Source organism: Brachyhypopomus gauderio, chromosome 3, assembly GCF_052324685.1.
Source record: "Brachyhypopomus gauderio isolate BG-103 chromosome 3, BGAUD_0.2, whole genome shotgun sequence".
Classification (NCBI taxonomy): domain Eukaryota; kingdom Metazoa; phylum Chordata; class Actinopteri; order Gymnotiformes; family Hypopomidae; genus Brachyhypopomus; species Brachyhypopomus gauderio.
Genome location: NC_135213.1, coordinates 15084629 through 15109474, shown reverse-complemented (window position 1 = coordinate 15109474; position 24846 = coordinate 15084629). Strand labels below are relative to the sequence as shown.

Sequence of the window (24846 nt, the reverse complement as noted above, 5' to 3'; positions counted from 1 at the left end):
ACCCCTTGCCATTTTGGAATAAAATGTTTGCTGTTTGGAACTTAATTGTTTATGTGTTTTCCAACTTGACAGATTTGTAGGGGTGTTCATAGACAAAGCCACAGGGGTTGCTGCTGTTCTATCTTTAGAAGGACTCTCAGAATTCTTTGGTCCTCGATGGACAGGACAAGTGTGGTCACTAGGATGAGAGTAGGAGGGTCTACACAGCATTCCAGAGAGAGAGAGAGAGAGAGAGAGAGAGAGAGAGAGAATGAAAGAGAGAAAGATAGAGCAGTCTAGCGGTCATGTAAGTCCCTCTCTCTCACACTCCCTTAGACTGCTAGCACACGTGTATCTGTACGCACCTCCCAGAACCGGCAGTAGTGCAGCACGTGGGCGAGCAGGGCCACTGAGCAGGGCTAGGACGCTCGCAATGGGACTAGCCAACTGAGGCTTACCGGGGTCGGCCACGCAGACACACACACACAGTCAGTCCAGTCACTGCGATGGTGACAGAAGAGGTGGTCGTCACCCTATCGGGTGGAGCGCCGTGGGGTTTCAGGCTGCAGGGTGGTGTCGAGCAACAGAGACCCCTTCAAGTGGCCAAGGTAAGCGTGTCAGGCCTGGGCTGCAGGAGGCTGGGAGGCCGTTCTGTCTTGCTGAATCAGATTTCTGTTTTCCGCTTCACGTAGGTTGTGCGTGGATTTCTTTTTTTTATGTTTTATCTTGTTTTTAGAAACCCAGATCTATCAGTCTTATATATATATATATATATATATATATATATATATATATATATATATATATATATATATATATATATATATATATATATGAGGCTGTGATTTTACTTTAATCCTCAAAGGTCAGAGTGTGTGCTCTCCTGCTGCTGAGATGATAAGTCTGTTGCATGTGTGTCAGTAAAGAATGTGTGAAAGACACATGAAGCCCCTGCACTACAATGTGGAGTGAGTGAGGGCAGCTTGTGTCAAAGCCAGTCTATGTTTTTGCTATTCATACCACTTTATTTTCACTAATAAAAAACTGGTGTATGTTTTCGTTTATGGTAGGTGTTTCTGTATAATTACAGAGGGGTCATGTTGGATTATGAACATTCATTCATTCTAGTTTTTAGCTTTCATTATTTTATTGCACCTTACATTCTGCCATATTTTGTCTGCTATATGTTGCTTTTGGCTGTTTAGGTCTCATTCAACTGGCTCTAGATAAATCTACCAAGCTGTTCATGGCATATCTCTTCCCTCTTATCACATTGTCAGCTTATTCTTTGCCTTCTGTTGGAATCCAAACCTTTCCAAGGATCACTTTTTTTCTGTGGCCCATCTAAATGTGGATGTTATCTTAGGCCTGAGTAGAATTACATGCTCAGACTTATATTTACCCATATGCTGTGCCACATTTGTTAAGTGATGACTGTGTGCAATGCTTTTTCCAGGTCTAAGGGCTATTTCTGAGTGATGAGGCATGTCATGGTACAGTCTAGACTGAGTGCTTCTGAGTGCTAGATTATCCCACTCTATGGATCCAAATCTTATAAGGCAATTATAAATAAATCCAGTGATATTCCTAAGGAGAATTTATCATGACTTGCATTTATCTTTATTTTTACCAGCACCGGAACTGCCCCCTTTCCCCATCTGGTCCATTAGAACCAAGGTCACCCCTGTGAGCTCCTATCATGCTTTCCATTTGTGGCGTGGCTTTGTTTCCACGGCCAGATCTGATTCGCCAGCCTGTCTGATCGCCCCTTTTAACGCAGGCACGCCGAACGACCTCCGCCACACTTACTCAGCCAACAACATTCAGTGCTTAGTGTTCTGGCATATTGTTCGTAGAATGTCACACGTGCATTAACAATCTTCTCACTCCTCGCTACAAATATGGTCCGGACATCTTCACGTATCTGTCAGACACGTTGCCCCTGCCTCACGTTTGCTGGATGATTAGACGTTCTTTTCCATTTTGCTCCACTGCTACTGGTGCTCCACTCAAGTGCCAGCGCCTATACTCACTCGCATGGGGGGCTGCTGGAGCTCACTGACAGCTGTCCCCTGACAAAAGCTGAGATCCTTATTTAGGCTCTATGGGGAACACATGGTAAATTCACGGCATGCCCCTCATGGCCTGGGCAGCTGCTCTGGCCGTAGCCGTGTGTGTGTTTGTGTGTGCGTGCTGTTCAACCTGCCCACATTCGCAGTGCATTCGATACATCAAAGCAGGCCAAAGTGACTGAGACTTAGGCTTTCTGTTAAAATGGTGGTTGAGATTCTGACCTAATCAACCTAATGCATCTCTTCAGTGGTACATTACGGGAAGAGCTGATCTGGCAGTCTTATGTTTCTGGTTGCAAATTGGTGATGAATGATGGACAGTGATGAAAGAAAATATGATAATTATTTGATAAAATGCCTCTACAACTTGAACACTTTTGGAGGCCAAAAGTCTATAAATACTTTCAACCTTATGAGCAATACAGTGCTTTAAGCTGCCAAATGGTTGACTGTAGTTTACAGTTCCATTTTGAAGAAGGAAAAGTCTTATTATGAAAGATGAGAGTTGAGAAATAAAAACCTACACCCATCCTGTGGACACTGGTATGCACTCAGGAAGTGGGTGTTAGGACCCATACATGACAGGTGTGTGATAAAGCCTGAGTCTAACCCATCATAAAACTATTGAAACACAGAAGACTGCTTCTAAGTCTGTTCTCTGCACTTTACCCTTGTCTCTAAGTCAAACCTTTCTTAGTATTTTTTGTATTTTAGAGGCACAGATGACCAAACCTGACAATTGCATTGGCTTGTTGAGTTGCTATGACATAAGAGTTGTTACACTGAGTACATATTACCATGAGTACACTGCTTAAAGAGGCAGTTTACTAATGGTGTACAAGTAACAGGTACAATTTAACCTTTTGAATTAAGTACATGCGGTATTATTTGTCAAAGCTTTAAAAATGAGTGGTACAAGAATAGCTGTATAGAAACCAAGTCATCAGTACGTCTGACCTTTGACCTCTGTGAAGAAACTATAAGAGTTTTACTCTTACACCAACTCTTACACCAAATTCTTACACCGAACCCTTAAGACGCTGTAATTAGACCCAGTGACCTTTGCCGGATGAGGATTATTTGTGTTGACTCTGTCTCCCTCTGCAGGTGAGGAAGAGGAGTAAGGCGTGTCGGGCAGGTCTTCGGGAGGAAGATGAACTGGTGTCAGTCAATGACTTTTCCTGTATAGGACTGTCTCACGCTGAGGCGATGAACCTCATTGACAGCGGTCGGGGGAGCCTTCAGCTGCGGATTAAAAGACCAGGGTTAGTCCACAACAATGAAGCTCTTAATTTATAACAATGGTTGTTCTCTGTTTGCTTAACTGAGTTTAACACTGAAGGTTGAAACTTTTCTGTTTGCTGTGTGTTTTATTATTTGATATGTTTCTCTCCTACTCTGTCAGGGTCGTGGTAGGGTTTCAGTCGGTGGTGCTACCCGATCGTGCCCCGTCCCCTCGCATTGATAAAGAGTACAGGGCAGCACTCAGAGCCCTGTCCCCTCCATCCCTCTCCAGAGCTTCCTGCGTCCTCAGAGGTGGGATAATGTCTCCTGGCAGTGGCCCTGAGCTCCTGAGGTCACCTCCGGACAGTGAGGCGTACTACGGCGAGACAGACAGTGACGCGGACGTGGCGGCCCAGGAGAGACAGCGCAGACAGAAGCGGAGAAGCCCCAGCGGCTCACCCGCCAAGGGCCCCGGCCACGGCTCGCCCCGCCACGAGGACAACTCCGAGATGAGCGGCTACGAGAGCGCACCTGACGCTTATGTGTACGCCCAGAGCCAGAGCTGGGCCGTTCCTAACGGCATGCCGGAGGGGGTGGGGCCGCAGAAACAGGGCTTGCCTGGAGTGGCCCGCAGAGAGGTGGTGTACCAGCCCAGCCAGGAGAAGTGGTCCCCTCAGGCTGAGAACTCCTCTGAGAACTCGGACCAAAGCCCCACAGGAGCTGCAGAGGTGGACAGCGGTTTCCAAGAGCCTCCCACTGTGCCTCCGCCACTGGTGTCCCCAGAGCGGGCTAAAGAGGCCCTCATGATAGCCTCTCACAGACAGCTGGTGCCCATGGTGGGACCTGTGGATAACCCTGTGGATGAAGAGCTCACTGTTACGTACATGGATAAGGCCAAGCAAGCTAGTGAGTACTTGACCACATTACACACACACACACACACACACACACACACACACACACACACACACACACACACACACGCACACACACACACACACAAGCTTGCTGTGCTACAAGTTCTATTGAGATTAATGGTTTTATCAGGTAATGCCCTCCTTATCTGAATTCCATGTCTATCTTAGCTCTGCCGGTCCATTTTGAGTACAGGAATGATGGTTGCTTTTTTTGCTCCGGGGTCTATTCCTCTCACTGGCTCATACACTATTATTGGACTTGGGCCGCTTGAATGTTGGCCCCAGGAGACAAGTTCCCTAAAGGTCAGCCCACTGAGGTCCTTAATCAAGACCTGGCTGTGTTCAGACATACATCAGAGCACGAAGTGATTAACGTCATACCATAAAAATCATTTATATTCATTAATGTAATGCTGCCACCTATTAAAAAATTATGAGCGGAGGTGAAACACTTTGTCAGGGAAAGTCATAAAATCAGAACCTCATTTACATGGAACTGAAAATCTGTACCAACCGGTACCAAATCTGTACCAACTGGTCATTTAGTCACCCCTCCTAATTACCCCTCCTAATTACCTCCTAACTTAGAATATTACACATTCATGTATCTATATAATGTCATAAACACAAATTACAGACGCTTTCTGAACATCTAGCTGAGGTCAAGTCAAGTGACCTGTACATCAAAAGCAGCACATATTGGCTAACATATTGACATGACAAATTATAGAGGGGGAAGTGGAGTGGACATGATGGCTGTGGACAGTTTTGTGCCGTGGCTCGGTTCCTTGGGCCCTGCTGAACAGGCAGTAGGGGAGCGGCGCAGCTGGGGGAGGGGGAGGGCAGAGAGGAGGGGGCTATTTTTGCCCTCTGACTCACTCCCATAACCTGAGTGCGTCTGCTGCATTCCTGGAGGGGCACGTCCATCTGCTGCTCACTGTCACTGCTGAATGTATAACACTCCACTTACATTCGGTTTGTTTCTCATCTCTTATTGATTAATGACCCATCTATTCAGTCGTCTGCTGGTTCATGACCGGTAGAATTTTCAGTACTTCTTTCTCTGTTGGGCAAAAGCTATATGAGCTACATTCAGATCAGAGCCTCATTTTCATGGAACTGAAACTTTCTGTATATCTACTCTGGCACTTCAGTGGCCCATCTTAACAGGGTTAGTTAGAAGACTCGATTGTGTATATAAATGCAGACCAGGCAGACGTAGGGTTAGGCTCACTTTACTGGGTGACATGCGGTAGAGTCCAATACATGCAGAGGAGTTGCAACATTCTGAGAGTCTCTGACAGAACGACTTCTTTTCTATCTCATATATTTAGCATTTCCTCACAGTCTAACAGCTCTGATGAAGTGTGAGCGTTTGGCATAGCGGAACCACAATGTTCCATGTCAACACCACCGCCCAAAATAAATCATCGTTATCAAACTTCATTAAATATATTCAAATCACCAAAGTCTTATTTCCCATTTCATCATCTACAAACTGCATCTACATCGACTGATGAAACAAAATAATTAGGACTGAAAGTTTAGCATATATATTATACATCCGATCTGCCTTTGAAGAGTTTGGATTGGTCTCCTCTCAGCAGGCGGTAGTGTAACGGCTTCAGTGTGCGTGATGGGGCCCTTCTAGCACTCGTACTGATGTCTGCGTCTAACTCCCTCTCCGTTCCTCTATGCCCAGAGCAGTGCTGCCCACATGTGGAAGTCCCCATATTCCTCTACAGTTGTGTTCTATTGAAACTTGATACTTTAGTGACAGAGAGAGTTCTAATTGTGGCCCTTTGACCTCACGCTCAGGAGGACATCGTAAGACATAACGTACATTCACTAGCTCAGTAACGAGGAGGTAAAAAATGCATCCTGCCTTTGAAACAATTTAGTAAGAGGTACAGGCAGGTACTGCAGGATGGGATCTGTCTGACATCAGGGTTTCTTAAGGTAATTGGAGTAACTTACTGATTTGACCTGTTGATTTCATACTAAAAATATAGCAGACGAACTCTAGAATTGCTAACTACGGATTAAGAAATCTAGCTTTGTATATGTTCATTTCAAAGGCAACATCCCTCTGTTACTAACTGAGCCTGCACTAGATTTATAGACCCGCAGTCAATGATGGTGTTAAATATGCTGGATCACAGCTGGATGTGGCCGTGTAGCGTGAGCTGTCAACAACACACACACCGTAACTTAACAGTAACAGTAATGAGTTCTGACGGTCGTAATGAGCAGCTCCTTCATGGTGGCCCTTGGGGGTCCCTATAGATTCCAACAATGCTTTAAGCCCAGGGGGTCTTACAGAGCGGCCTCAACAGACAGGGAGTGGTGTGCCCAAACAGGTGGGCCGTGTTCGACAGTGCCGCTCACCGACTGGAAATAGTTTGAATGACATAATGGGGATCCTTTCAGCCTGAGGCTGGGTCCTGTGGTTAGACAAAAGGTATTTAAAAGGTCTCACGGTGGGTTGTGGACCAAAGGATTCAGGATGGGATGAGGATTGCTGGCCTACTCTCCACTCGTATGTGAGTGTGCATGTCCGTTCGTGCAAGTCTGGTGGCTTGAAGGTGGGAACAAACGCTCTTTTTATTGTCCGACATGAAGAGTCTCACATTGCTTCCTGAGGCTCAGCACGTAGCACCCGCAGCCTACACAGGTAACAGCTGAGGGCTTCTTCTTAACTCCGTGTTTTGTGATGTACATTAAAGGGGAAGGGGACTAGTCTGTCGATGCTGGTGTTTGGGAGAGACAATGTCCCTTAAAACAGAAACAGGAGAAAAGAGATCCAGATTGTGTTTTTATCAAAAGTACAAATAAGGGCATTGGCTTGTTGTTAAGTACTCAGAGCTGGTTGGAGGTACTAGGTTAAGGTCTGATCAGAGTACAGCTTTCTTATTAGTTGTTTTTGAATTGTGTTTGCAGAGGAAAATCCACTTCCGTCTATTTAAATGTGTCACTTTCAATAAATCAGGCTGTTTTAGATTTTATTTTTCGAATAGTAAGTGTGTTAAGTTCACAATGCTCTCACGTCTTTATCATCTTTGGATTCTACACGTGAATGTCATTAATGTAAAATTGCAGGTGTTAAACCGCAACAGTTTTATTTCCATATGTGAAAGACTTGCTCTTACGTTTTCTGGTGGAGTTTGGGGACAGCTCTCTCGTCTCTTGTCGTGAGGTCATGCTCTCCTGCTGACAGAATGTGCTGGGCTATTAGTAGTGAAGGATGAGCTCATGGGTTCACTATGGATGTGATATCTGTGCCAAGCGTGCTTTCTAGCCCACTGCGTTAGAGGGTCCTATTTCCAAACGTTTATTACTTTGAAAATGCTCAAACATCAAACAGGATCTAAAATATAAACATACACCAGGACAAATAAGAAAGATGCGGTTTTCTGTCAGATTTAGACTTTTTTTGGTTTTTGGTCTATTTATACTGGAGTTGCCTCATTTAAAATGCAGTCTGCATTCTTAACAGACAGGTCATTAAAACTTCGGCTGGCAATTAGCATTAATTAGCTTTGTTGACAAAACTCACACGTGGGATCCCACATTGCTTCTGCATGATATCTCACAAATACCTGGAATCTTCCTTCGTAAGATTCCTTCAGTACTGTTTATTTGACAGAATCTCGAAGGTTTTACAGCTGGAGTGACTAATCCGTTCTCATCTGACATCCAACCTCATTATACAGTCCTGCTTCTATACACTGGAGCTGCGGTATACGTGCTAACGGTGCCCTTTTGTCCTCAGAGCTGCACCGAGGCGACAGTGTGCAGGAGAAGCAGGTGAAGGAGGCTCGCACCAAGTGCCGCACCATCGCCTCCCTCCTCACCGATGCGCCCAACCCCCACTCCAAAGGCGTGCTTATGTTCAAGAAGCGTCGCCAGCGTGCCAAGAAGTACACCCTCACCTGCTTCGGCAGCGTGGACGGCGAGAGCTGCAGTAACACCGAAGGGGAGACCGAGACGGAGGACGAGAGCCTCTTCGCTGGCAGCGAATCGGAGCCGGACGACAACCTCTGGGCCGCGCCTGACCCCACCTGGGACAGCGGCTACCTGGACGTCCTGGAGAGGCGGACGTCGGCCTGCGTGGTGTCAGACAGGGACGCGGAGGGCAGCCCGGGCCTGGACGCCACCTCTGGGAAAGGTGCGCAGCTCTTTGAGCAGCAGAGAAAGAAAGCCGAGAAGCATACGTCGACCCCTGTGACACCCGTGACCCCAGTGACCCCAACTCCTATGTCCCAGCAGCATCATCTTGACAACATGATGATGTACACATCCGCCACCCCGGCCGCCTCGTTCTCTTCTTACGGTGGGGCCACAGTGAACGGTGAACCTGTGGCGGTGAGCCGCACCAGCGTGGTGCTGGCCCCTCCTGGCCAGGCCCCTGGGCCGTCTGTGGCGGAGGCCCTGCCCGAGCAATCGGACCCTTCTGGCAGCTCCATCCACAACAGAACTGCCAAGCCTTTTGCCCCAGGCTGCATCAGCCACAGGGCCGCAACGGCGCCGGTCGTTTTCAGGCCCAGTGTGACCAAGAAGGCCCCACTGCAGACCCAGGCAGTGTCTGTGGCGACAGTGCCAGCTTCTTTATCTGCCCCTGCCTCAGACGGGAAGAGGGCAATCTCCACTGCTTCCCTGTACATCCCCCCAAGACCTGCGACCTTCAGTGGCCATACCTCTGTCTTCTCCCCAACCTCCTCAGTGGCCTCTGCTCCATTTTCTCCAAGTTTCTTCCCACAGAGCTCAGGAACATCTGGGCCTCTGTCTCCTCCGTCTGCTCCATCTTTTAACCCCGCCCTAGCCATGTCTGCTCAGCCTCTGTCCTCCCCACCAGTGCAGACGATGCCCTTCTGCACTCCACCCATCATGGCCAGCAGCCCATATCAGCCTCCACTACCAACTCCTGTGTCACCCCAGTCCTATATATCCCCTTATGGTCCTTCATATGCCCCTCCCCCTGTCCCTCCCCCTGTCCCTCCCCCTGTCCCTCCCCCTGTCCCTGCCTCTGTCCCTCCCCATGTCCCTTCCCTTGTCCTTACTCCTGATCAAGTTCCTGCACAGGTCCCTCAGAGCCCAAATGCGCAGCCATCGGCAGCTCACAAAGTTTCCTTTTATCCATACATCTCTGTGGCGACCACTACGCCGGGGACGGCGGTGACCCCCATAGCCCAGCAATATCCGCTCTCCAATTCAAACGCAGGAATCTCTTCCCGGGAGCAGCGGATCTCCGTGCCGGCCTCCCGCACGGGCATTCTGCAGGACGCCCGGCGCCGCGGGACTAAAAAGCCCATGTTCAGTAAGCCTGAAGAAAAGAAGCCTGCATCCTACAACCCCGAGCTCCTGTCTCTGGTGCAGAACCAAGATGAGAGGTCCCGCTCTGGGTTAGAACTGGGCTGCGAATCGGGTCCAGAAGAGGATTTGCTCAACCTGGGTGCTGAGGCTTGCAACTTCATGCAAGGTCAGAGGAGCAGAATGCCTCCGGCAGTGGCTCCAAAACCGGCTCCGCCCACTCCCGAGATCCCCCAAATGGGAGGGAAGGGAGCAGAACTGTTCGCTCGCCGACAGAGTCGCATGGATCGCTACGTGGTGGACAAGCATCCCAGATCTCCCGCGCAGCCCCGCGAGCCCTCGCCAACGCCCTCCCTCCCGTCCCACTGGAAGTACTCCCCCAATGTACGTGCCCCTCCCCCCATCAACTACAACCCACTACTCTCCCCCTCCTGCCCTCCAGTTGCCCAGCGGGGCAGTAAAGCGAACGAGGCCGCAAGGAGTGGAACCAAGGCTGGCCGACCTAAGCAAGGCAATAAAGCGCCGGACTTCATGGGCAGACAGCCTTACCAGCTCAACTCCTCTCTGTTCAGTTATGGGGGTGGAGTCCCACAGGCTGTTCCCGCCTACCAGCAGCAACAACACCGGCTTGGACAGCAGCTGAACGGCATGGACGGTGGCACCCTGAACCCACCGAAACAGATCAATGTCAAATCCCCCCGCGTATACGAGATCAAACGTTTCTCCACCCCCACGCCGATGTCCGCCCCCACGGCCCTGCGCCCCACGGTGATCGCACCGCGCTCAGCCACCACGCTCGCCGAGCCTCTGTGGCGTTCGGACCTCCACTCCCCTCCTCCTGCGTCCACACGGCCCGCCGCCCCCTTCTCACCTCCACCTCCTGCTCCGTCTGCAGCGCTGCCTGCGCTGCCCAAGCTCTCCACCGCACCCGTGACCGTCACCGGCACCGTCCCGCCATCCGGCCCTGGGCACGCCTATGCACCATTCCAGGCAGCCAAGCAGTTTAAGAGTGCCCCAGAGCTGAGCCCCCTATCCCCCACAGGCGTGCGCTCGACTATGGCCGGAAGCAGCCAGAACCTGCGGGTGCCCAGACCACGCTTCAGCGCCTCCAGTGTGGGATTGCAGCCCAATGTGTGGAGGCCTGGAGCCATGCTATACTAAGAGACACTGCGTCACCAAGAACCGGCGTGGTGAAAGGACACTGTGTATGTCACAGCTTCTAGCTGAACCTTAGGTGCCACAGTGCATTTATGAAACATTTATGATGTGGAGCAGACACTACATTAAAGGAGAAGTTCAAATGTTTTTTTTCTCATTTGAGCCTAAATATGTTTAGATTGGCTCAAATGTGAAAAACGTGAACTTCCCCTTTAATAAGAATAAATGTAATGACAGTAATTACATGATTTATTTACAAGTCATTCTTTCATATCAACAAATGTCTGCATTTTCACATAAGCTCAGTCACTTCATTTACACACTTGTCATTTGTTTTCTTCATATGACCAGGTAGCACTCACAAAAAAATATTAATCTATCCAAATGAATGATTTTTCACCATAATGATAATCTAATCTGTCATGTTATTTTATGAACCTGTATGATAATGAGACCATGAGCAGGTCGTCAAAGGTGACAGAACAATAAACAAAAAAAGATTCTCACAGCACTGAAAAGAGAAAAAATCAAGGTGAGATAAAGATCAAAGATGATGTATGAAGACATGTTGCTCATCACACTGCAGAGTTATGGACTGTCTTTGACTGGTGTGAAGCTCAAACACTCTAGAGGGTTTGTATACATGTGTCAAAGTTGTCACAGGATGTTATAGAGGAACTGAATTATTCGAAACTTTGAAGGACAGTGAGGCACAGTGACTCTGACAAAATGAAATTGGAAAGATTCTCAAAGGATACGTATAATATCCATGTGGGAAGAAGCGAGACTAGTCATTTTTTTTCATTGAAGAGAGACGTGGTACCGAACCACCTGCATGATGAATATGTTCGTCTCACGACCGTCTGCTCCAGTCGGGAGCTGCGTCTGACAATTGTTCATAGCCCTGCTCTCTGCTGCGGTATGTATCGTATCTCCTCTGGGGTTTGGATGTTGGTTGATGGAAGTTACAGGAAGAGCTGGAGCCATTTGTGTACATGATGGTTTAGGAAATAAGACAAGATGAAGGGTTGGATGATCGGCAGGAATCCCTCTGTTCTAGTTGTAGGACACGTAGGTGTTGTACACTGAGATGTTCATTTTCACGAGGTATTATCACGTTTGTTCAAATGTTTGCTATGCTTTTACCTAGATTATTAGTCATATTATTAGTTAATTAAATTATTATTGCATTAGTAGTTGTTAGTAAAAGCATCTGAAGGAATATAACAAGCATTTCACTGTGACTAAGACACTGAGAACACTGATGAAGAAGCCAACATTTATGATGAAGAAGCCAACAGAGCAGATGAATGATGTTTAATGTTTGACACACTGAAACTATAATAATAAAATGATTTAAAAATTTGGCTGCATCACTTTCTATTTTCTGCTGTATTTTGCTATTTTCAGGATCACGTGGATTCATCATGTCAAATAGTCTTACGTTCACGGGGTAGCAAAGGTGGTTCACTACACTTACGCGGGAGGGCGCTGTTGCTTAATTAAGAGATGAAGTGTTCTGAGTATCAAATACATTTAGAAACATAACACATTTACACTCTTTAAAATACTATACAGTTTCTCTGTTTATACATTTGTTTACATCAAAATTTGTCAAAGTGAAATGAAAACATAATGAGAAATCCGCACTTATTCACCTCCCCTTCCCACACAGATACACACACAAGAGAGAGAAAGAAAACAAGTCGTTAGTCAGACTGAACAATTAATTCTTCGCGATGATTACTACGCAGTCGCCTGCAATGCGGTCCAGGTTCTTAATGAGCGGTCAGCCAGACTCCTTGTGAACTGAAACTCAAGGCCTCGTCCCGGTCGACTGGCGAACAGTGGAGCACAGCGGTGATGGTGCTGGCCCTCTGTGCTTCAATCTCATATTGATGCAGACCTTTAAATACCCCAAGAGGGTGTTAGCATGCTCAACAAGAGGAAGCTCTGAAAGTCAGCAGAGCGGTTTTTATTTTGTAGAATCGAGTGAAACGGGCCTTCAGAGAGGCATAACCGTTAGTGGGCTCGGTCAACGAGCAGCGCTCACTGTAAATCACCTCCAATCTCGCCTTCATTTGGTTGCTGTCAAATATTCGTGTGTCCTGCCTGGTCACCTCGCAGTAATGCTGATAATCTTTTAAAACCCGTCATGGACACCCAATTAGCTACTTCGTTGTAATGGAAAGACGCGTTTTAGCCAGTGACATGGCGTTTGTGTCATTTCTGTTACGGTGTGGGGTTAGGTCTGAATTAGGCTGGTGTGAGAATAAATGAACAGTACGAAGAGTCTGCGTTTATTTTGACAGCGCCATCAGGTTTAGTTTAACGCACAGCTGCGTGTTGAGCTCGTCAACGGGTTAGCAATATCTACCTACCTATCCTACCTTTTGATAAAACGAGAGAAAACCGTTTTGTGAGTCTGCAATTTATTTATTTATTTTATAATAATCTGTGGGGAAAAACTATTTAAAGACTGCAGTCTTTCTTCTTTTTTGATTTTGGGATTTTCCTTGAAGTCAAAACACTGCTTGCAGCATTTTAGAAGTTCAAAATGTCTGGTCTTATGTAAATGCTAATAAGTATATGTTAACTGATTATATACAACAGTCTGGTGTAGTCTGACTCTTTTTTTTGCTACTGTGAACTTTGCAGCTTTGCATCTGTAATGTGACCCTCCTCCATAAGGTGAAGTGCCTGCTGACCCTTGCGTGCTGCTCGGATGTCAGGGTCTCAGGTGCTAACTTTAGAGACAGGTCAGTGACTCTAGGAGTGTTGGTAAGAGGCCGCACTACACTGGGAGTGGCCTGTGTTTCTAAACCCTGGGGTCATCTGGCCATCTTCAACAGGTGTAGCTACAGCAATTATCGACAGCCTAATCAATATGTCAGTGTGGGAGGGGTGAAGAGTAGTGAACTGGACATGTGGGTAGTGAGAATGAGGATGGTCTTTGCTCTCTGTTTATGCTACTCTGAACCTCAGTCAAAGCAGAACACCACAACCTATAGCTGAGCATAACTTACAGTGCCCTCCAGAATTACTAGGACACTTGATTAAATGACAAGATTATAACAAAAAAAGTCTTTGTTTCTTTGTTTACCAGCTGACCTGATTCTATCTGCCTATAAAACCCTTTGGCCCAGTGCTATGTACACATGGGAGCTGCAGTACCAATAATGGTGATGGATCACATATTGAATATAAGATTAAAATGAAAACCAAAGCATCACCTTTTTTTGATAATTTTTATCGATCATGCCATTGATTACGAAGCACTCTAAAAGTTAAATTTGACAATGGCAACAATAAAAACAAAATAAATAAACAATGAACTATTGACTCTAGGTGTCCTTGGCATTACAGTAAGAACTGCATTAGTTGTACAGGTATATTCCAGTTCCCAGAGAACTTCAGTAGCTGCCTCTTCCACAGCCAGCAGCTCTTCTCTGGACTGATGAGGACTGATGCCTGGCTCTCTGCCATCCGTCAGCATTTGCACGTACTCCATCTTGAAAGCACTAGATGAACTGATCGTGTGATTGACACTGAAAGGTCTGGGCAGGGGTACCACCGACAGCGCTTGCTCTGCATATGGCACTGGCTTTATTGTTCGCTTTCTAAATTGGTGGGATGTAGACTGTAAATAAGCCCCGGTATTCTGCGAAGGCAATAAGTCTTCATTCACGGGCCCTGTCAGATGCTCCATTGCCTGTGCTTTGCTGAATATAAAATGCTGCTAAAACACATGCCTCTCCTGATTGTAAATGTTCTTGTACAATCAAGACAACATCATTCTCACAAATGAAAAAGGAAAAGTCTCTCCTTCTCTTACTATATTTGAAAAATTAAGTGCACTGCCCGAGGTGTGAGCCAAATTGAATTGACCATCTGTAATTTACTTCTACAGAAAGATATAATCATATAGGGCACTTCTGATCACTAGTTGGAAGAATATATAGAAAACATTCATTGCAGTGGCTACAGCATTTAACACAGAGGTCTTTATAGTTCTGTAGTTTTGCTAACGGAGAGGGTTATCAAAATAAATTCAAAGTAGGTGACAAACAATATGGAGACAATATGAAATCAATTAAGTGCTCTCTCTCCCTCTCTCTCTATCTATCTCCCTCTCTCTCTCTTTCTCTGTCTCCACACCCCTCTTACCCCAACACCCATCTTACTTGTGTGGGGGCCCCTCTCAAAACTTCTTGCTATCCACCATTCTATATATAGCCCCAAAAAGCATCTGCAAGAACACTATCTCCTTCACTATCACCCCTGCTCTTCTGCAGAGGTCTTTGTCCCCTTGGAGCCAGAACCCAAGAACCCCACCACCCCAAACCCTGCTCCGCTTCCCTGGGATGAGGACTGGAGCAGATAAGGGACTTGGCAAAAACAAGAATTTGGATTAATCCCAAACAAGTCCTTTCTGGGATTTTCTTCACTTTGATTTTACTTGAGTTTCTTGTAAAGGATTCAGTCATCTTAGGTAAGAGGGGCCGTGTGCTTGTGCATTATCTGTCTGCCGACGATGAACGCCAAAGTCAGAGTGATAAAAGCCTCGTTATGTAATGACCTCTTAATCGTAGCTTTCCCTGGCACATGAGAGGCCTTACACTGATTTATTCCAGTTTCCACTGTTCCACCCAAACTAATGGCAGGATTTTTTGATGTTTGAACTGAGGTTTGTTTTATGCTTTGAGTGTTCCAGAAGGCAGTGTTATAAATCGGTGCTATGAGATAAAGTGCCCATTGAAATGTAGAATTCTCTGAGAGAACAGAGTGTGTGTTTATCTGCTCATAAATTTAATTTCTTTTATGAACAGATTTTCAGTGATCAATGTGGCTGTGTACTTTTAACACTTATTTTTGTTTTACCTGTTCAATGCAAAGATGAATTGTTAATTGAGTTTTTTTCTTGTTAGGCCTATTAAGCAGCTAATGCACCAATCAACCTTCCTAATGACTATCGGTGCTTTTATTGCTTATACAAATCAAATTTATCTGTACATGAAATACAGTAACAAGGTAGCTGGGGTTGTTTTTAAACAGAGGACCCATCAATAACTTCAGAGATACACTGGCACGGTGGACCCCACGACACCCATGACATTTGGACAGTTGAGGAATTTGCTGACCTGTCTGTGCCTACGCCAGCAGAGGGTTGATTTAGTTTGCTCTAACAGAAATATCCCCCCTGCAGCCAGAGACTTGTTTATACTCTTTGTTAGCTTTCTCTTCTCGGCATATTCTGTTTTTCACTGTAATACCTATGGAAAAAGGAAACATGTTCTTATTATTTGAATCAAGGTTTCTGAGCAGATTTCTTATTTTGAAGCAGCACGTTTCAGTATCAGAAACCATATCTGCTGTTCAAATGCAGCCAAAAATAACCAGTGATGCTTGAGCTCGTAGCTCGTAGCCTAAACTAAATCTACTGCACCCTGTGGGTTCTTGTAGTGAGTTTAGAAGTGGATTTAAAAAATGTGTTATGGCAACAGAACAGATAAGCAACAGAGTCTTGCTTAAAGGATTTTCAAATGCGCAAATGAATGTTTTCAATGCACTAATGTAGGGATCGTTTCTGTGTCAATCACAAGTGTCAATCACAGTGACTACTATGATGGCAACGCTAACATTATCAGTGTAATAATTACACAGTTCTTCTCGTACAGTCATAGGCTGTAAAGATGTCCATCCTTGGACCTTCTGCTTCTCCCAGCGGGAAGATAAAGCCCTGTAAAATCATTACGGACCTCTCCCACATCACACAAGATGGTCAGTATTTTTCTTCCCCCCCGTATACACACAACCATGTTGTGAGACTCGACTGACATTAGAGGCCCAGTGGGCAGCTGTAAATATCATTCACCATTGAACCCAGAAGCCACTGAAAGTGTCCTCTGTCTCAATATGCTGTAGATCTGCTCCTGCTTTACAGGGATCCAGTCAGTCTTCTCAAGGCCCTTCAGGGAACTTTGAGCTCTATATCATCTCCTGTGTGGAACAGACAAATGGTGTGTCAATCAGGAAGATATCAGACATATGCTTGTCACTCACGGACGGACTGCGAAAAATTACTTGGCCAACTTACACATGGCAGTCCAGAAAAAAGCACACTGTAGTGTAAACTGTCTGAAAACACAGTACAAGTGAGGGTGATAAATGTCACAAATCAGATTTTTTAAAAGATAATTACATATCAGATTACATGACCATAATGATCTCAATTCACTGATCTACTGGTTAATTAATGATAATGTTGAAACAGTTTCAGAAAGTCATGAATCTAAAGCAGCGTTACTTCTGGTTTGTTAGTTTGATAAAGCTGGTGAACAGTGCCAGCCTAAAAAAAAATGCAAATTGTCCTGTTGTACATGAATTCTTACTATTACAACTTCTGTGTTCCCAACATGGGTTCCCCCGACATGGGTTAGCCGCTAACTTTCAGCATAGCTTTATAAAATGTCAACACTTCCTGGGTCCATAAGGGCATTCTTGTCATACTGTGAAGTCCGAGGGATGCAATAAGGAGTTAGACTCTAGTTACCCAATTATTCTACATTTGACAGGATCTCACAGTGTGCATAGTGTGCATGTGTGTGTGTGTGTGTGTGTGTGTGTGTACACTTGATGTGTAACTCCTGTGCTGTCCTCTAATGAGCTCTGTGTGAGTACGACAGGTGTGTCTGAAGGCAGATTAATCCAACTGGATGCTCCCACTACATTTACAATGGACAGTGCTCATAATGGTGTGATACCAGGACAGCACTCCTGTTCCTTCACTGTCAGCACACATGCCCTTTCATAGTCTAAATTAATAGCCAAATTATTACCACTAAGCAGGGATCTTCCAGGAAGGTTTGGAGCACTTCCTGTTTTTCAGTGACACTCCCTTTACTGTCACCTCTCTCTGTCTCACTGTCTCTCTGTCTCTCTCTGTCTCTCTCTCTCACACCCACCCATCCCCCCCCCCCCCCCCCCCACACACACACACACACACACACACACACACATATATATATATATATATATATATATATATATATATCACACACCCATGAAACACATGTAACACAATCGGTTGTTCTGTGTTGTTCCATATTGGCTGAATAGGATTTCATCATCATTTGTGACCACTCATCCCATATTGAAGGGGCTGGTCTATAACATCATCCCAGGAATATAAGTGCAAATCAGAATTCAAGACCATTCAGATCCCTGACAAAAACCAGACATGAATGCATTTCTTCGCAAGTTTGAACCACTCAGACTAAGTTGCTTGGCCAATGCTTAACTTAGAAAGAGAGTTGGATGGTAATACTGAAACCCATGAATGCCTTTATCTTTGGCTTTGCCTCCAGAACACTACTGAGCTCCGAGCAGAGGCCAGACAGCCCTGCACACCACTGGAACAGTGTGCATGAGGATTCCAATCAATGTTATTCATTTACTAGCCTAATGTAATCAATTACCCAGCAATGCATGTCTGGAAATGGTAGTCATTTGTAAAAGAAGTGTAGAAACCTGGGAAGTTACTGTAAATGAAAAAAGACAAACAGAAATTTACACAGAAACTAAATATACAGGCAAATAAAGTGTCAAGTGTGACAAACATGCACTCGTGAATATGCATGCACATATATATAAAATGCAGACTCACACACACACACACACACACACACACACACACACACACACACACACACACACACACACACACACACACACACACACACACACACACACACACACACATCTAATGTAGAGCCAATGCCTGATTTATGATGAAATGTAAGCAATGCTCAGCACAGCATCCTTCTCTCTACCATCAGCTGTGGCTGGACTCCAGGGTTTATAGCTGAGATCAACCAGGAGAACGAATGGAAAAGCTTTTTATGATAAATGACGCCTTCCATCTCATAAAAAGGATCAGATCCTTTTATTGTAAAGTAAAAAGAAAATCTGTCTTTTGCTTCGAGAGCTGGTGACGCTAAAGGCTTTTGAGAATTCTGGAGTGTACTTAAAGCATCAGCAAAGCATCACCTGTGGGCATCATATAGTGGGCTTCAGTATATCTCCCAGGGGAGCTGTGACAGTGACGGGCCCTTCAGGTCCCTCTTCATTATCTAGTGCAAACCCAAATGAGCTATAAAACATCTGGAAGAGTCTTTGGCATCAACTGAAACACTGCCTTTATTCAAAGTCTCACACATTATGTTTTACTTTTCCCACCTCAAACATTTCCAGAGGAAGAGGAATCACACGTGGCGGAATTTGACCTGGGGACCAAGATGAAGATCCCAAAGGAGGTGATGTTGGAGGAGCTGTCGCTACTGAAGGGAAAGGGCTCCAAGATGTTCCAGATGAGACAGCAGAGAGTGGACAAGTTCATCATCAGTGCTGCGGACCTGGTGAGAGAGCAGGAGAGTATGAGGGTGGTGCAGGAGAGGCCATGGGGTCAGTGGAGAGGAACCGCTCAAGGTGGAAATGTGTCCTGGACACGAACCAGACCGAAACAGGCCTCTAGCTCAAGGCCAGTTCTAATTTTATTAGAATGAAGTCTGGCGATTTAGAGCACATCAAACTGAAATGACTGTATGACCATTCTGTAAACTGCTAGGATCATAAAACCATTTGTGACTAAAAAAAGTGACGGTTTCAGTTTGCCGTTACATGCTCATCCAGGGTTTATAGCTTCATGTGTGTGTGGTGATTTTGCGACAGAATCTCCAGAACGTGGTCCCCTGCAAACCAAAGACTCCACCTGCCACCATGCCCAAACCAGCACCAGTGGAAGGTAAAGTTCAGGTTATGACTCATACCATGATGAGTGGGTAGATGTCTTTGAATAGAGCCCATGAGGTTATTTGGAGGTCTTCTGATGTCATGTTCTCCCTGGAGATTGGCACTGTTATTCTCCATTATGTTCAACTTCCGCAGTTGATGTAGATGCTGAGGCAGAGAAGCAAAAGAGGAGGGATGAGTATGTTAAAACGTACATATCACCATGGGAACGGGCTATGAAAGATGACGAGGAGCTCAAAGCCACCATGAGGACCCAGATGCCGGGGCCTCATGTGCACGAGGACCTGCCCAAGTACAAGAGCTTCAACAGGTGGGAGTGCAGCACCAGAACATGAGAGACTGGGCCGGAGGGTGAGATGTGTCAGCTTAACCTGGTTCTGCTTCACCTTACAGGACAGCCCTGCCCTTTGGGGGTTCGCACAGGGGCTCGTGCCTCCTGACCTCTGAGGTCAGCGAGGTCAAGCCTGGTCCTGAGATGGCGGAGCCACTGAACATGTTCCAGTATGACGTCAGCTCGCGGCCCTCCTTCAACCGCACACCTATTGGCTGGGTGTGTATTGAACCCAGCCACATTCACTTCGACCTGGACACCATCCCGTTTGATGGAGAGACAGATGACCTTTGAGGACCCCGACACCCTGCCAGCACACAGACATATGTACATTCTCTACAGCACACAAACACACACACACACACACACACACACACACACACACAGTCTAATGCTCACACACACATAAGCACCCACATGATGACACTGTACAGACACTTGTGTACACACATGCAAACACGCATGTGCCCCCTTCCCTGTCACTAGGGCCCTCTTGCCCTGGAATACCCAGCCAGTACAGGTGTGAGTGTAATAGATCTGTAAGTATTCTCATCTCAACATAGAGCGAAAATATAAGATCATACAAATCCACCTGTTTGTTTGTTCTGTGTCATTTGCTGATTCGATAGAACTTCTTTTATGAATATGTTCTGCTTTATTGCTGTGCTGAAGCGTCTTCATGGTATATATAGTGTACATATGGCAAAGACTAGATAAAACAGATTAGATTTTAAAAACCTGATTTGGCATTGCAAGAAACATGTTTTCATTGATTGGGAATGGTCTTGCAATAAAAATGAATTAAAAGTATGAAGGAATTGTACAAACGTATTTGTTTATTAATTTGTTAAAGCTCAGTGGCTCGAGTGTGACAAAGCAGTGAAGATCACCGGACACACAGATCAAAGCAGCCTGGAATTTGCCCTTCACCACATTATACACCAACAAATGCCTTGCACACATATCATAATCCTTCCTTCATAATCATAATCAGAAAAGGAAAGATTATGTAATAGGTATATGCACTATTCGCACTTGCTCCACTAGATGGTTCCAAGGCGTTCATATCATGATGTCAGACTGATAGAGTCAAAAAAAAATGTATCGCGAGAATACTGCGCATTTGCTGCGGCGCTGGATGGCGCTGGTGAATGTTTTGGAATTTGCGGCTGAGATTCGCCCAGGTCCTGTTCAGATAGTACACGAAACGACATCTGGGCGAAGGCACAAGGTGAGTAAGCACTCTCGTAACTTGATTAATGACGGGCGTCTAACCCAAGTAATTTATGGACGTGTGAACGAAATAGAGTAAAGATGTGGACATTAAAAGTGTAACTTGCGTGTAGCGTTGCCCTCCAGATGTGTTTTCGGAGTGCTGTGACAGATTTCTTTACATCAGTGGTACGAGTGCTTGTCTCGGTCGTGGATGCTTTACGATCTGGTGCCTTGTACGCGTGGCCACGGCGCGCGCCGCAGTTGTACGAAGCGTTGCCCTGTTCGCAGGTAACGCACCGTGGCCGCACAGCTACGACTGCGTCCCACAAATGCATTGTCACGCTCAGCATCCTTTGCCTATAAGATAAGTGTCAAGCTAGATGAAACAGACTGGTGAACCCATTATACGGGTGTTGTAGATTATGCCGTTACTCGCTGAAATTCCCTGTGTCTTTTTGCGGTGACATCCCACGTTTCGCAGTAGCCTACGTCAAGTCGCTCGCGCCGTACTTGTTGATCGACAGATAGCTACCAAACTCTTTCCAGGTTGATTATCTGCTGGGTGAGGCGCTTTTAACACGAGTTTACCGTATAGCTTGTATGTCATCACATTTTTTTCTCAGACCGCAGCGGTTTCACTGGACCGAGCGACTCATCGTCATCCATCCGATGGCAGCACCAGCCTGCACACATGTACTTGCAGTAACAGCCACTGACATACACAGATGCAGTAGCAAAAGTTACGCTGCCCTCATACTATGCTGCAATTGAATTAGCTGTTGCTGGTGGCTGAGTGTAAATTGAATCCATATAAATATGATATCTATCACAATATGTGTTCTTTTTGTTGCATTTATTGCCTTAGGATAAAATGAGAATTTAGATAATTCAACTTGTGTTGCAACTAATGCAAGAATATGCACCTGTGTATTAAAAAATATATTTGCTTGTTTTTTTTATTCTTTTCTTTCTCTTTTTTCTTTCTTAATGATTGGATCCCAGGATAAAGTACAGACTGAGTGTCTTGACAGGAGGAAACATTGGATGATGAACATTCTGGCTTGAGGAGCAATGACCTGTGTCTTTCTCTGTGCTGTTCTTCATATTAGATGTTAAATTACCTCGTAGTGTAACAATTTAGGGCAGACACTTACATCTTATGGCCTCATTAACAGCAACATTTGTGTTTATTCTGACTGTTTGTTTGAAAGTGACCCACATTGGACTTGGCTGATTGTGTCGATGACTCTTCCATCGCCGGCCCGAGATGCCGATGCTCGTTAAAAGCCTCGTGTGTTTTGTGAATTCAGGGGAGGTCACGGGCAAAACGCCCTTCTGCATCCTAACGAGGCGTCGAGCGGTGCGGGCGCAGACGCGGCGGTGCGGAGCGCAGAGCTCCGAGTGGCGGCACGGCGGCGAGGGGGAGCTGGGTGAAGCGCCCTCTCCTCCGCTGCCTCCTCGAGTGTTTACAGCTGAAAGGCAGAGACCTGGGAGATTGGATTTTTATCAGGTCGTGCAATTATGTATGGTCTCGGAGGAAGGGTGGCATCGCTCGCTGGGTGTTGCGTTGCGTCAGGAGCGGAGTACAAGCAAGCACGGGTGATGGAGGTTAAGCGTTTTCTCGGATAATTGAGCCATTGAAGTTACTTTGTACCATCTTCTGTGCTAACAAACTTTCTTTGTACTTATTTAGTTGTGAACGATGGTGCACATATTACAGGTTTCTTACTAAAATCCCCTGAAGTCAAGTTTTTTTAGTGCAGCTGAAATCAAACCATATGTAAATGTATTTAAGGACATGTACCACTTGCTACTGACGTGCTTTTAATTATAGAGGGTTGTGGGGTTAATCAGGACAGTCAGGAGATTCTGTGATCTGATGTTTTTGCATCTTAAAGAATGCTTTGTCTCGGTTGCATATCATAAACAAAGCTGTTGTTGAAGTGCATATGGTGTTGGTGTTATGAACTAAGCAATGCAGATCTTTAAACGTGGGGGTCATTTGACTTTTGTACAGAATTAAAATGACTGCTGTGCATGACGGACCTTTTCTGCACACATCACACATGTGCCTTTTATTTACAGTGACTCAAAAGTAAAACTGTAATTTTCAGAAGATCCGTTCGTTCCTCAGTGGGCTTGAAATGGCGGGAGGGACTAGGTGTGAAAGATCCATAATGACAGTCAGACCAGCCTGCTTCCTCCATGATCTTGTCTTCTTCATGTGCTTCGTGGCTCACGGTCCTGTGAACATAGATCAGCACTGCAGGTTCTGCTCTCATTAGCATATTTGTAACACGTAACATTTACCCAGACACAGGAGACATGGTTGGTTAGATATGTACAGTGTCACTAGAGGCAAGTCTCAGAAGCATTTCATATATTCTCGTCTCTTATTTTCTTCATTTATTTGCAGGAGAAAATTGAGAAGATCCAACAGTTGGCAAGAGGGCAGTTTAAAATGATTTTTTATTTTGTATTATTTATTTATTTCAGAAGAGTCTCTTAAATCTCTTTCAAAATAATCTGCGCCACATCCAGACCCATATACAGCTTGCGGGTTCCTGGTAATGAGTGCTGGGGGCAAGACATGCTGTAGGTCCTGCAGTGATCTGACAGAGCAGACATGCTGTAGGTCCTGCAGTGATCTGACAGAGCAGACATGCTGTAGGTCCTGCAGTGATCTGACAGAGCAGACATGCTGTAGGTCCTGCAGTGATCTGACAGAGCAGACATGCTGTAGGGTCCTGCAGTGATCTGACAGAGCAGACATGCTGTAGGGTCCTGCAGTGATCTGACAGAGCAGACATGCTGTAGGTCCTGCAGTGATCTGACAGAGCAGACATGCTGTAGGTCCTGCAGTGATCTGACAGAGCAGACATGCTGTAGGGTCCTGCAGTGATCTGACAGAGCAGACATGCTGTAGGTCCTGCAGTGATCTGACAGAGCAGACATGTTGTGGGGTCCTGCAGTGATCTGACAGAGCAGACATGTTGTAGGGTCCTGCAGTGATCTGACAGAGCAGACATGCTGTAGGTCCTGCAGTGATCTGACAGAGCAGACATGCTGTAGGGTCCTGCAGTGATCTGACAGAGCAGACATGTTGTAGGGTCCTGCAGTGTCCTGACAGAGCAGACATGCTGTAGGTCCTGCAGTGATCTGACAGAGCAGACATGTTGTAGGGTCCTGCAGTGTCCTGACAGAGCAGACATGCTGTAGGGTCCTGCAGTGATCTGACAGAGCAGACATGCTGTAGGGTCCTGCAGTGATCTGACAGAGCAGACATGCTGTAGGTCCTGCAGTGATCTGACAGAGCAGACATGCTGTAGGGTCCTGCAGTGATCTGACAGAGCAGACATGCTGTAGGTCCTGCAGTGATCTGACAGAGCAGACATGCTGTAGGTCCTGCAGTGATCTGACAGAGCAGACATGCTGTAGGGTCCTGCAGTGATCTGACAGAGCAGACATGTTGTAGGGTCCTGCAGTGTCCTGACAGAGCAGACATGCTGTAGGTCCTGCAGTGATCTGACAGAGCAGACATGTTGTAGGGTCCTGCAGTGTCCTGACAGAGCAGACATGCTGTAGGGTCCTGCAGTGATCTGACAGAGCAGACATGCTGTAGGTCCTGCAGTGATCTGACAGAGCAGACATGCTGTAGATCCTGCAGTGATCTGACAGAGCAGACATGCTGTAGGGTCCTGCAGTGATCTGACAGAGCAGACATGCTGTAGGTCCTGCAGTGATCTGACAGAGCAGACATGTTGTAGGGTCCTGCAGTGATCTGACAGAGCAGACATGCTGTAGGTCCTGCAGTGATCTGACAGAGCAG

At 46.0% G+C, this 24846-nt stretch overlaps 2 protein-coding genes and 1 long non-coding RNA gene across 4 annotated transcripts; 2 read left to right on the top strand and 1 right to left on the bottom strand.

Moving 5' to 3' along the window:
• Positions 1-278: 278 nt before the first annotated feature.
• Positions 279-12026, top strand: synpo2lb (synaptopodin 2-like b). 2 transcript variants are annotated; one of them, XM_076999741.1, is made up of 4 exons: positions 279-587; positions 3159-3316; positions 3568-4181; positions 7965-12026. In XM_076999741.1, the coding sequence occupies exons 1-4, from the start codon at positions 486-488 to the stop codon at positions 10661-10663; spliced, it is 3573 nt and encodes a 1190-aa protein (XP_076855856.1). In that variant the 5' UTR covers positions 279-485; the 3' UTR covers positions 10664-12026. The 2 variants fall into 2 exon arrangements, with proteins under 2 accessions (XP_076855856.1, XP_076855855.1); XM_076999740.1 differs by having other exon boundaries at positions 280-587; positions 3457-4181.
• A 1875-nt stretch (positions 12027-13901) lies between these two features.
• LOC143510419 (uncharacterized) lies at positions 13902-21734 on the bottom strand. Its single transcript, XR_013129977.1, has 4 exons — positions 21606-21734; positions 19489-19618; positions 18899-19074; positions 13902-16660 (listed from the first exon to the last, which is right to left on the bottom strand). It is a non-coding gene; the product is annotated as an uncharacterized LOC143510419 (long non-coding RNA).
• Positions 15005-20406, top strand: myoz1b (myozenin 1b). The gene is made up of 6 exons (XM_076999739.1): positions 15005-15152; positions 16339-16441; positions 18914-19077; positions 19391-19463; positions 19607-19781; positions 19865-20406. Exons 2-6 carry the CDS (start codon positions 16354-16356, stop codon positions 20094-20096), a joined length of 732 nt encoding a protein of 243 aa, XP_076855854.1. The 5' UTR covers positions 15005-15152; positions 16339-16353; the 3' UTR covers positions 20097-20406.
• Positions 21735-24846: the final 3112 nt, after the last annotated feature.